This window comes from Penaeus monodon, chromosome 43 (assembly GCF_015228065.2).
Source record: "Penaeus monodon isolate SGIC_2016 chromosome 43, NSTDA_Pmon_1, whole genome shotgun sequence".
Taxonomy (NCBI): Eukaryota; Metazoa; Arthropoda; class Malacostraca; order Decapoda; family Penaeidae; genus Penaeus; species Penaeus monodon.
The window spans coordinates 7321357-7334464 of record NC_051428.1 but is presented as its reverse complement, the minus strand read 5'-3'; the positions used below and the strand labels follow the sequence as shown (position 1 = coordinate 7334464).

Sequence of the window (13108 nt, the reverse complement as noted above, 5' to 3'; positions counted from 1 at the left end):
AGCCATAGGTTCACCCCAGCCTTTAGCAGTTCAGCAGGGATATCACATATGCCTGCAGCTTTCCCAAACTTCAGCTTGGAAATCGCCATCCTAACCTAAAAGACACACACACACACACACACACACACACACACAGTGTGTGTGTGTGTGTGTGTGTACATATAAATACATATACATATATAAGTATATATACATGTATTTGTACATATATATACATATACATACATAAATATACATGTATATATACATATATAAATATATATACATATATATTATCTATGCATATACATATCTATACATGTATAATTAGATTTATATCTATATGTATATGGTATTGTCATGCATTTTATATATTACATTTTTTCATTCACAGCCTTTCTATATATTGGATATTATTTAAACATATACACATATGTACATATATAATTATATTTATATATCTATGTGTATATAGCATTGTCATACATTTTATATATTCATTTTTTTTTCATTCATAGCCTTTCTATGTATTGGATATTAAAATGCAAAATTAAAAATATTATTTATTGAAAATGCTGCCTAAACATACAAAGGTCAGACCCATTTACTTTCAATTACAGACTACATGATAGAATACACATCTGTGTATTAACCTGTTGCTGCAGGAAGTGCATGTATACTACACTGTCCACTATGATTTTGTTTTATCAATTTTATTTATACAAAGAGAACTCTGGAAACATTTAGTAACTAAGGAGTCAGGTACTAGGCTACCTAATGTTACGTGTTCACTTTATACATCTTTCATTATTAGAATTCTTGTTGATGCTTTTATAAGAATAATAACAATAATAAAAATAATTTAAATAGTCACAGTAATAGATTTGAACACTTTTTTTCCTCAAAATTTCAGGAACAGGGTAAATCAGGTAGGCCTAGTAACTGACTCTTTGGTGACTAAGAGCTTGTGGAACTGTCTATTTGTAAAGAAGATTAGTAGAACAAAACCATATTGGATTTTGCATGTATTCAGCAACAATGGGTCAATGAAAACATAAATAATGAGTGACTGAAGTGCGTGTGAATGAACCTAAAGGACATTCAGTGCCTGACAATGGCAAGACCATTTTTTCATGTGGATACAAAGCTGAACAAGGATGAACATGTTGCAGATGGAGGCTGAAGAGGATTTTATGATGTCATCTTTTACATGGAAAATATATTCAAATGTTACAAAATACCAAATCATCTAAGTGCAAAAGTGATCCATGAAATGTTACAGCTCTTAATGGTTACTAATCAGTGAATAATGAACTATGAAATGAATGATTGTGTGCAATGACAGAAATCAAGCTGGTTGCATATGGTTATAAACTGAGATCAGCTTTACTCCCTGAGCTGAGTATCCATCATGAGAAGAAGATATAAACAAACTTAACTTTTTTTCTACTGACTCCAAATAAGACTGATTTGGATTCACTGGTCAAAAGCATCCTCTTTAAAAGCAAAATAAAAAGGATGCACTTATAAGGTATGTGCTTCCTGTTTGACTATAGAACCAATATGCTTTGTTGCAATGTCCTGAATTTCTATTGACTAATATACACATCTTCAAGAACGAATTAGCTATAAAACAGAAACCTAAAGTAATAAATGAGAGATAATAGTTATTTTATTAACCAATTTAACTATCTTTCTAAAATAATTATCACCGTTTCATAAGAAAAGAAAATAGTGAGTCTCCTTTGTTTTAAAGTAGGTAATGTCAGAAAACTGCACCAAGAAACCACTGCTTTACACTTTTTTTTTTTATTGTAAAACAGTATTATGTCAAAAGGAATCACAGTGTCGTCAGATTGGCTTGAAACAGCCTGGCAGTTTATCATCATACTACATTCCAAAAACAGATATTCCATAAAATTTAAACTATCAAGTTAAATCACAAAGAGAAAAAGTAATGCATTAAGTTTAAATTACAATGTAACAGCACCTGTGTTTTTACAACAGCATTATATGAACATCTTAAGAAATCAATATCTAGTTATGTCATTATGCACAACTGCAACAAAGCCAGTACTGTATATGTAATAAAAACCTATAAAAAAAATTCTTATTCCACATGAAATAGACTTTATTATCCAATAAAAATGTTTTCATATAATCCTGTTAGAAAACAGAAAGAAATGAGATTTCCTATTCTTAATTTAGGTTTTAAAAAATCTAAACGTTTACTCTATAGCAATCAAAATGAAGTTTAAAATTTCATCTTTATATCCTTCCATGGAAAGAAATATACTTTTTTTTGAACGATAAAATAAATATAATGCAGTGATTAAAACAATGACAAAGCAAGTAACAAAAATACTAAATTTTACTTTGCTTCCTTATGCAACTGACTTGCATATGGATATTTGTCAGTTGTATATTTACTTAAAACCAATACACATCTTCAAATTAAATGTCAAAATCAAACTTTGCAATAAATGGATACAAAAAATTAGTAGTTGTATTAGCACATACTAAAATAAATAACAAGAATGGACTGGCTGTAATATCTTTGGAAAGAAATTAGATTTCTTATATCTTACACCATTCCTTTTCAACATGACCTAAAAATCTGTAAGTAGACAACACTACACTTAACACATTAAAACCTGACTTCTACTGAGGAACACACGAGCAACAACTAACATCCTACCCCTGAACACATACACAGAGGTCCTTGTCATTCCTCTGCTCCTCCTGTTTCTCCTCCTTCAGTTTTCTCCAGGCAAACATAGCCTCTAGAACATCCCAGAGACAGGACTCCTTTTGGTAGTCATTGTCAACAAGATTGATGAGGTAGTATGTGCTGGTGATCTGGGATATTATCTGCCTTGACTGGGACTCTGCTGGGTACAGATTTCCCCACTGTTCTTCCCAGAGACCAAAGGCTTCATCCTGTGAGAGTCAGAGAGCAGGTTTTTTAGCCGAAGAGTGATTTTAGCTATGCTTAATAAATATGTGTAATTTTCTGATTTTTCTGATCTTCATTTGTTACTGTTATTGTCAAATGCTCATCAAGTTGTTCAAAATAAGCTCTTCAAAAGTATTTCATTTGAAAGAACAAAAAACAAAACAAAAAACTTATCCAGATGTCTGGAAACTTATTCTATGTTTTTAATGCACATTCACACACTTACATGCCAGCATAACTCCAAATACAAATGCACCTGCACCTGAAAATGCAAATGCAAATGCAAATGCAAATGCAAATGCAAATGCAAGCACAAGCACAAGCACAAGCACAAGCACAAGCACAAGCACAATCACACCCACACGCACACGCACACGCACACCCACACACCCACACGCACACACACACACACAAGTTTATATCAAAAAGCAGATATCTTACCCTCCACGCCTTAAAGCTACTAGGATCCACTACGGTAGGTTGAATAATCTCTGTGCCAGGGAAAACACCCCAAGTCACAGCCATTGGACGGTGTTGATGGCAATTACTGAAGTCTGCTTTGCCCTATAATAAGAATGATAAAGAATTAAGAAGCATATGTGCATTCTCTTACATAACTGAATATCATATATGTCTTTTTCTATATTCCACTTGTTTCTTTCTTATTCCTAGCTTTGACTTCTTCAAGCAATAACCAGAACACTATGTTTAATGCATCAAATAATAAACATACTAACAGTATTTTAAAAATCTGATACTCCATGCCATAATAACGGACTTACATCTTTATTCAAAATATGATAATTAATTCTGGGGAAGAGTGGCAACACATTCAGAAGAGCATCAACATTCTCCTTTGATGTGAAAAATTCCAGGTAGGCTTTCTGGTAGACATAGCCACCAGGCATTCCCCAACCCACAACCGGGTCCTCACTACTTGCGCCATCCACTCTGGGCTGCACGGAAGAATGAAAAGGTTGGTAATCATAATGATAATGAAGACAACTATGAGAGTGAAAATAATAAAATGGTTAGGTTGATGGTAGTAATCATAATAATATAATAATCATAAGGTGAAAAAGAGGAAGAAGAAGAGGAAGAGGAAGAAGAGGAAGAGGAAGAGGAAGAGGAAGAGGAAGAGGAAAGAAGAAGAGGAAGAGAAGAGGAGGAAGAAGAAGAAGAAGAGGAAGAAGAGGAAGAAGAGGAAGAAGAAGAGGAAGAAGAAGAGGAAGAAGAAGAGGATGAAGAAGAGGAAGAAGAAGAGGAAGAAGATAAAAAGAGGAAGATGAAAAGGAGGAAGACAAAGAAGAAGAAGATAAAGAAAAAAAAAATTGCATAAAATAAAGTGCCTTCTTTAGATGCTTACCTGGGAGTTGATGGTAAGAATGCCACGTTTATTGAAGTCAGCCAACTTGTCTGTCAACAAGGAAGTCTCTGAACTTAGCTCGTCATCATTCCAAGGAACCTGGAATTCACAGAGGAGTCTACATTCTGACCAAAGGAAAACAAGGTAAGTCATGGAATTATAAGAAAGTTTACTGTTTGAGAGAACAGTACCTGCATGATATCCTAACCTTATAAATGTATATTTGCAGGTAGTAATAATGGAACTGAAAGGGAAGTACCTATCTGAAGGAGACTTGCAGTAATTCACATTTGTGTGCTTCAATCTGCATTGTTTACTCCATCAAACTTCCTAAATAAATATCAAATATGAAAAAAAAACACAGGAAAATAATAATGTTGCTTACCTTGGTTACTTTCTGGCCTGCCTTATTCAGCCCACCCGTCAAGTATGCATGGAAAACATCCCAAACATCTTGCTCACTTTCCAGTGTTTCTCCCCACACGGACAGCAGCTCCTCTTTAGAGCTCTTACTCTGCAAATAGAAAAGTTAAGATTCTGTGATACATCCATTCAAAAAGCCATAAGAGATTAAATACTTCAGTTCACGCAGTAAAGAAATTCCTTGCCTGCCGTAGGGAATCCGGAATTTTTCTTACCTTGAGGTAGAAAAGGTAGTAATCTTTCAATTCACCAAAAGCAGGTGATTCTGAAGCTCCCCATCTTCCATTTGGAAATTCATCCCAATGCTGTGTTCTGCAAAATTTATCATAACTTAGACAATAAAACTATTTGCTTGTTCATTACTGATAAAGGATCTACTATCATTTATTACATAATACAAAATTTTAATTTAACATTTCCTTTTCCTTCTCTCTACCTATTTCTACCTTGAGTTTTATCTAATAACTTTAATTCTTTTTTCCCTTATTCTTTTTCTCAAATTTTTTTTCTCTTCCCCCTCTAGCTCTAATTAACTCTAGCTCTGATTCACTCTAGCTCTGATTCACTCGAGCTCTGACTCACTCGAGCTCTGACTCACTCGAGCTCTGACTCACTCGAGCTCTGACTCACTCGAGCTCTGACTCACTCGAGCTCTGACTCACTCGAGCTCTGACTCACTCGAGCTCTGACTCACTCGAGCTCTAACATTAACTCTAAGCTCTAACTAGCTCTAGCTCTAGCTCTAGCTCTTGTTCTAGCTCCAGAATCCCTTACCTGTATACATAAGCTTTTGGTCGTGTAGCCCAGAAAATAGGACGGACATCTTCTCCACTTCGTTTATGGTTAGCGGCCATTTTCCAAGGTAGGGGTCTCCTCGGAGATGCTGCCCACAAGCCAAGTTGCTTCAGAATGGCTGTAGTTGCTACTTCTCTGTAATAACAAAAACATAATTTAAGGGCCATATAAAAATGCATACAAAATTACCTCATAATCAAAAGCATTTAATATCTGTGCTGATGAAGAAGACAGGGAAGGGGGAGGGGCATGGGAGAGACAAAGAAAGAAAGAATTCACAAGAAATGAGTCGAAATAAATAAATGGTTACAATATACCAGTTATCTTAATTACAAATGCATTTCCAAAAGGCAATTAACCTGTTTAGTGTATAAAAGTGTATTCCAGGAGCCATGTCAGCTGCAAACAACTCCTTGATAAGAGTGCACATCTGATGAATCCCGTAGTTCCTGATCGCTTCATCATTGTCCTTCAATGGTGCAACAACATTCATGATGTCCTCAGGGACATCTAACTTTGAGAGCTTGACAATGTGCCTCAGGGAATCATAACTCTGGATAGGCATGAGTCCTGGGATGATAGGGCATTTGATCCCAATGGCCCGGCAGTCATTCACAAACTTGATGAATGTCTCTGCCTTGAAGAATAGCTGCGTTATGATGAAATCTGCTCCAGCATCAATCTTGAAATATACAAAAAGAGAAGATATTATTAATAATGGAAAATTCAGGTAATCATTTATATATCTCCCACCATCAGTGATGTTTATAGAAGAAATTGGATTAAACAGTGATTAATATTCAGTCTTTAAAAAGCAATGAATGAATAATATATGTTCATCACTGTGACATTTGTTACATTAAACATTTTATACCCTCTCCCTTAACTAAGCATACACTATATAATATATAATAGGTATATACCTTATGGTGATGAAATGAAGTTTTAAAAAGTGGTGAAAACCTAGGGGGTAAGTTGCTCTCTGAATAATCTCCCAATTAATTTTGTAAGAGTCCATAAAATATGTCCATACACTAATTTCCCTTTCCTCTTCATCTGCTCCCAAAATGTCAACTCAAGGTAAAAAATCAGGCTATAGACCATAATGACTCAGATAAGAATGCTTTTTTATGATGAATATGAAAAATTAAGACCTGTTGAAGTAGAAATCACAAACAAATTAAAAGATAACGTCCTATACCTTTTCTTTCAGGTGCTTCAAGTCATCCTCATATGATGTGGCCTCAGGGTGGCCTGTGGGATAACCAGCTACACAGGTAACAAAGTAATCTCCAAACTCCTTTTTGATATGTTTGACGAGATCTGTAGCATAGTTGAACCCATCCTCTGAGAGTTCCCAGCTGTCCTTGCCACTTGGAAGATCTGCAACAAACAGTGCATTAAAGAAGGGAAGACTGAATGCAACAATGTTAATGCAACTGCTTGGTAGTATGTGCATCACACTCTGTTATCAATTTAGAATATCCATTGTCAAATACCTTTTCTTACAAATATATCCTATTAAGCAAGTAACTGATCATATATGAAGGATCTTAAAAGTCATGGATGTTAAATATACAGATATTTAAAATGTATCATAAATTTACCTCCTCTCAGTGCTAGAATATTTTTAAGGCCTATATCCTTGGCACGCTGAAGGTGTCTGCTGATTTCTGCTTTGGTCATAGAACAACAGGTCATGTGCAGCATTGTCTCTAGGCCACTGTAGTTCAAGGCAGCACCTGTATCAGGAAATAAAAGGTCACTGCAGTTTATTAAAGTAACAAATGAGTAAAATATTCATAAATAAATAATCATCCACTTTGTAAATTTAAAATTTCATAAAATGTGTTAAGTATATAAAAAAAATAATAAAGATTTTTAAAGTATGCAATTTATAAAAAGTCAGAAAATTGAATTAAACTAAATCATTGAACAAAAATAGTAGCTGAAGGAATCACATACTAGTGAAAGTTCATCAAACATGATCTTAAAAAGCTCATACCAGCAATGGTCATAGATGAGGTCTCTGTATCTCCCCCTGGGTTGCCAGCAGGATGCCATGTAATATCACAGAATAGGGGGTCTCCTTCACGCATGCGATCAAACCTAGTGATTAACAAAGCATAGAGTGCAAAACAAGAACATAGTTTTGATTCCATAGACATGTATGAATGCCATGTGAATAATGCATAGTGCTATATAAAATCATTCATTCATATTCACTCCTCATGCACCCTAATTTCCACATAGGTTTTATATCACTAAAATGTGGCGCATGCATTTCCAAGATGATCATATTTACCTGGCTAAGAGGTTCACTGCACCACCTTTCGTCCTGGGAGGGAAAAACTCAAGGGAGAAGAATTTGTCTTTTGATTCAATCCGACTATGGATCTTTTCTCTTAAACTGTGGTAGCCAGTTAAGTACTCAGGCATGTGGAGATCATCATCCGCATGGCTATAATCTGAAAACATCATACTCTTCATTGTACCACTTACAAAAAAAGTATACAGTACTAACCAAATCTGAGAAAGAGAAATTCATGTTTTCTACCAATGATATATAAGCACTAAATATAAACTGGAGAGCAAAAACAGTAAAATGGGAATAGTAAAAATGTAAGTTCTAATACTTACCAACAGGATTCTCATCTCTGTGTCTGAGAAAATCCTTCAGGATGGGCAAGGCTGCAGGAGTGCCTGGTGAGGGCAGTGTTGTAGCACCCTCCTTTACCATGATGGCCACTTACAGCTAAGCTTGTCTAACTGAAAGCACACATCATATATAGAGTCTATGAGAAAATGAGTTACATTTATTCTTTTAAGTAAGATAAAATAAAATTATATGTGCAATGTTATTTGCATTTCCTACTCTGCAAATATCCTTTTCCTTTATGACAGCATGATAACTGTAACAATAGTTTCTTGATGCAATTTTAAGTGTCACAATGTAATAAGCCTATTTACTGGATGCAACAGCCATATACCTGCCTAAAATTTAATATCTAAGTAAGAATAAGAATATAAAATCTGCAGTAGCCGGCTATCTACGCCAATAAGCGCTTCGTTTCCAAAGGCCCAGAGTAATTCTAAGAGGCCGATACAGCGAAAGGTTATTGACATTAGCAGTTTTCGCATGCACTCTATTGCTTTTCATCCACCTAAACAGGAACACATGAAAACGTGTCGAAATATAATTGGTTACCTCATTTACGGCGGTCTGTCTGCTGAAATACGAAAACAACCCAGGATCAACCAATGGGTCACTTTTTGAAGGTTTTTTAAAGCATAATGCAGACGACGGAAACTGTTTGGATTCGACTCATTGCTCGCAAAGTAACTTCGCTTTGAATAATAAACAAAAACGTACACCAAATCTAATGCAAAATGCTATTTTAAATACAAAAAAAAATTATCTATGAAAGCCATGCCATTTAATATAAACGATAACTTCAAATAATTCAAGAAAATGAAGCCAAAGCCAAAGATAGTGATTCGAACACTTCATCTTTGTGTACAAACAAACGTTTGACTGCCAGTTGTACGATAACTTTCAGTTTTTTATTACTCTGGGGAAAATGACGTCATTAAAACAAGTGTTCACGTGATCACAGTCTGATCGCTGTCTAGACAAATGAAAACCACGCGAATCGAGCATTAAGGTGGGTTTTCTCTCGGTTTTAGAGTTTAGCTGTGACTATTATGTGGGGATGTTTGTGGAAATAGCATCACTAATACTATGGATGATCTTAAGATGAATGAAATGGCGGTGAATGCCGACAGCAATTACACTGACGAAAAACTATCGATCACAAATATTGTCACTGCTTTTACATGGTAATAACAAAAAATGGATGTTATGCTGCCACGCTTAATTATATTCCACTGTAACAACAGTGACCTAAAGAACGATAAAACAGTTACCACCATCACTGTCGTCGTTTTTGTTTAAAAATCTCAACCAGGCAATAACATAAATGATAATCAGCTTAAATCATTTTTCATTATATATCATTTAACTATAATGAAATGCACACTTGTGGTATTTAGTAATGTTGGTCTAAAAGATAATATATATATACATATATATATAATTTATGTAAGCAAAATTGCATATAAACGCGCGCGTGCGTGCGTGCGTGCGTGCGTGCGTGCGTGTGTGTGTGTGTGTGTGTGTGTGTGTGTGTGTGTGTGTGTGTGTGTGTGTGTGTGTGTGTGTGTGTGTGTGTGTGTGTGTGTGTGTGTGTGTGGGTGTGTGTTACATATATATATATATATATATATATATATATATATATATATATATATATATATATATATAAATATGAATATATACGTATATAAAATTTAATAAGCTCCTCCTTTTCAAAATGACATCCTTCAGTACCACGCCCAAGAGACATCAAGAGCTATTAATTATTTTATTTCACTGTAACCTTCATTCAGCAACAAAATGAAGCATCACCTAAAACATTATCATAATCGCCATATAAACAAATAGCAAAAACAAACTATTTTAGTCACTCATGCACTTTTCTGCATTTCTAAGATGAGGTGGCTTGTAATAGTCATGATTTCAACAGTAATATCACGGGAGTGTTAGAAGTAGTAACAACGCCGCGCCATCAGTTAGTTATTTATAGTAGTAAAAGTAATTTTTTTTTTATGCCATCATTATTATAACAATAATTATCACCATCATACTTGTTATCATTATCATTACTATTGATATTATCATTATCATCAGCAGCAGCATTATTATTGTTGTTGTTATTATTATTATTACTATCATCATGATCACCATTATTATTATGATCATTATTCGTGCTGTTTTCCTCGTTATCATTCTACTGTTTATCTTTACTAGTCATCTTCCTCATTGCACGTTATTAATGTTTTATTACATTATATTATTTATTTTGTTACTTTATATGTCGTTATTGATATCATCATTTTTATCATCATTATTACTATGATTTTTGCTCTTATTATCATTATCATCGTTATTTTCATTTTTATCATCCTCCTCATCATTATTAAATAATATCATCATGTTATCATCTTCATATTTTTAGTATCATTATTTCTATAGCAATTACTATTATTATTATCATCTTCATCATCAAGATCATCATCACCATTAGCAGTAGCCATCATTATCCTCATCGTCATTATAACAATTGTAACGATGCAGAGCAGAAAACATGGCAATCCTTATAGTGATGGTAATGGCATTAAAAAAAACAGAAAACATGGCAATCCTTATAGTGATGGTAATGGCATTATGAAAACAACAGTAATAATACTAATAATGAGAGTTATGATATCGTAGAAAATTAATGTTGTCATGGTAATGTTATTGTTGGCAGTTCTAATAGTAATGGTGTTGGTGATAACAATGACATTGATGACAATGATGATTATGATTATTGTGATGATGATGATGATGATGATGATGATGGTGATGATGATGATGATGATGATTGATGATGATGATGATGATGATGATGATGATGATGATGATATGATGGTGATGATGATGATGATGATGATGATTATTGTGATGATGACAATAGCAATTATACTAATATTGGTATATTAATAATGATAATGTTACTACTATTTTTTTATAAAAAATCTCAGTAATAATATTGACGGTAATAATCATTATCATTATTCTTTTATTATCATTGTTGTTGCTGTTATTATTATTAACATCATTATTATCATTAACATTATAATTATGATTATTATTGTCATTATCATTATTATTAATATTACAATCATTTACTGTTCTTATCACATTACTATTATTACTATAATTATCATTATCATTATTTTTATCACTATTATTACCTTTACTATCATCATTATCCTAACTCATTAGCATGATCGTCATCACCATCATTATTCTGATTATCATTGTTAATATTATATTAGTATCAGTATCATTACTTTTATTATAATTACAATACAATAACGACGATAATAACAATAGTAATGACACCGATAGTAAAATAAAACCAACGCAATAATAACAATAACAACGCCTACAAACAACTTCTGTAGAGAAATAACAAAAATAAATCTGACAAATGCATGAATATTTTTTTCTATGAATATTGAAGTTAGTTATTCAAACCTAATTCACTTTCAACATTATTATGGTTATTGCCATCACATTATCAGTAATTTACGGTATTCTAAATGTTGACACAATAACTCAAAAGTTACTACACGCATCTACAGTAACTGTGAGAAATATGCTATAACATTTCTTACCATAGCTAAAATTATTCACAGTAAACCAACCGTAGTTGTGTATTCCATTGAAAAAAGCGTTTATATATGCTGTACAAATCTTTACACATACAGACAGGGGACTATTTCTTAAAGAAATATTTGCGTAAATACTATCTGGTAATGTGTTAAAAACGAAACATGAAGCATATAATGTACATCGTTGTCTTTAGTATTTGCTTTTTCTCTTTTACTTTCGAGTCTTAAATGGATTTCCAAGGGGAAACTTTTCAGTCATTGAAGTGATTTCCCTGTGTCCCAGATTTTCCATTCGCTCAACCTTTGTCCTCTATCTTATTTCTATTTATACTTTCCTGGCACAGATGTAGGTTATATCCAGTTAATTTCAAGGTAAAACAAGACGAGAAATAAATATATCCCACAACTAGACAATATTAACACGATTACAGCATTATAACTATCATTAATCATAATGCTAACATCAACTGACCACCAAAAGACTCACAAACACAACGTGAAGTGCCAACAAGTCACTCACATCAAGTGCCACTCGTGTCTCTAAGGAAGTTACCCCTCGTTACAGGGCTACAGTTGGCGGCGTGTCACTGTCTTCGCGTTCGGGTTTTGTATTCGCTCTCCGGTTTAAGCTAAGGGGAAATGAGACCGAGCCAGTGCGGGCCTTTGCTTTTACTCCCGTGGTCGGGCCAAGTTGCGAGATGTCTGTAGCAGGGAGGGATTCGTTCAGAGGTTTGGAGGTTGCTATAAACGGACACTAGACTTCATTTAGAGAGTCTTTGTTTTATTTTCTCCCGGTCTTTAATTGTGGTTGTGGTTGTTGACTGTAAGACAATGAAAGAAAAGAGGAAGGGCTTTAGTTTGTAATAACAGAGGTGAAATACCCGGTCGGAATGGATACAGTTTACAGGTATATTTATACGACTCAAGATTTTTTCTCTGACTTTCGGTCAAGAGGAAAACATTGTGTTTTAGCTTTTTAAAATATTTCATGTTCTTTAATAGCATGCGATGAACTATTTGAAATCAAATTCATGGGTCTGACTGCAATCAGCCGAAAACATAAAGATTTAGATAATGTTGTGGATGAAATTTAACTGAGAATGATCGTTGTCAAATGATAAAACAACGATATGTAATGGGATACGTTCTAGTGTGACAATGTTCATGCGTTCTAGCGATATCAAAGTCCGGCATTTTGCCAGTGGTACTTTCCGTTCACGAGTAACTTTGTTGCCATACAAAACTGATCTACTTTTTTTTTTTTTTTAGTTTAGCCATCTTATCTAAGCAACACCAAGACCCCAGTA

General features: G+C 34.0%; 1 protein-coding gene across 3 annotated transcripts; it reads right to left on the bottom strand.

Moving 5' to 3' along the window:
* Positions 1 to 529: 529 nt before the first annotated feature.
* LOC119568400 (methylenetetrahydrofolate reductase-like) lies at positions 530 to 12446 on the bottom strand. Of its 3 annotated transcripts, none has more exons than XM_037916900.1 (14): positions 12322 to 12446; positions 8160 to 8288; positions 7825 to 7987; positions 7525 to 7628; positions 7127 to 7261; positions 6721 to 6902; positions 5879 to 6201; positions 5499 to 5654; positions 4940 to 5036; positions 4687 to 4815; positions 4302 to 4400; positions 3718 to 3891; positions 3377 to 3499; positions 530 to 2919 (listed from the first exon to the last, which is right to left on the bottom strand). In XM_037916900.1, the coding sequence occupies exons 2-14, from the start codon at positions 8257 to 8259 to the stop codon at positions 2674 to 2676; spliced, it is 2031 nt and encodes a 676-aa protein (XP_037772828.1). In that variant the 5' UTR covers positions 8260 to 8288; positions 12322 to 12446; the 3' UTR covers positions 530 to 2673. The 3 variants fall into 3 exon arrangements, with proteins under 3 accessions (XP_037772828.1, XP_037772829.1, XP_037772830.1); XM_037916901.1 differs by having other exon boundaries at positions 12289 to 12441; XM_037916902.1 differs by lacking the exon at positions 12322 to 12446 and adding an exon at positions 8728 to 8820.
* Between the last annotated feature and the right edge of the window lie 662 nt (positions 12447 to 13108).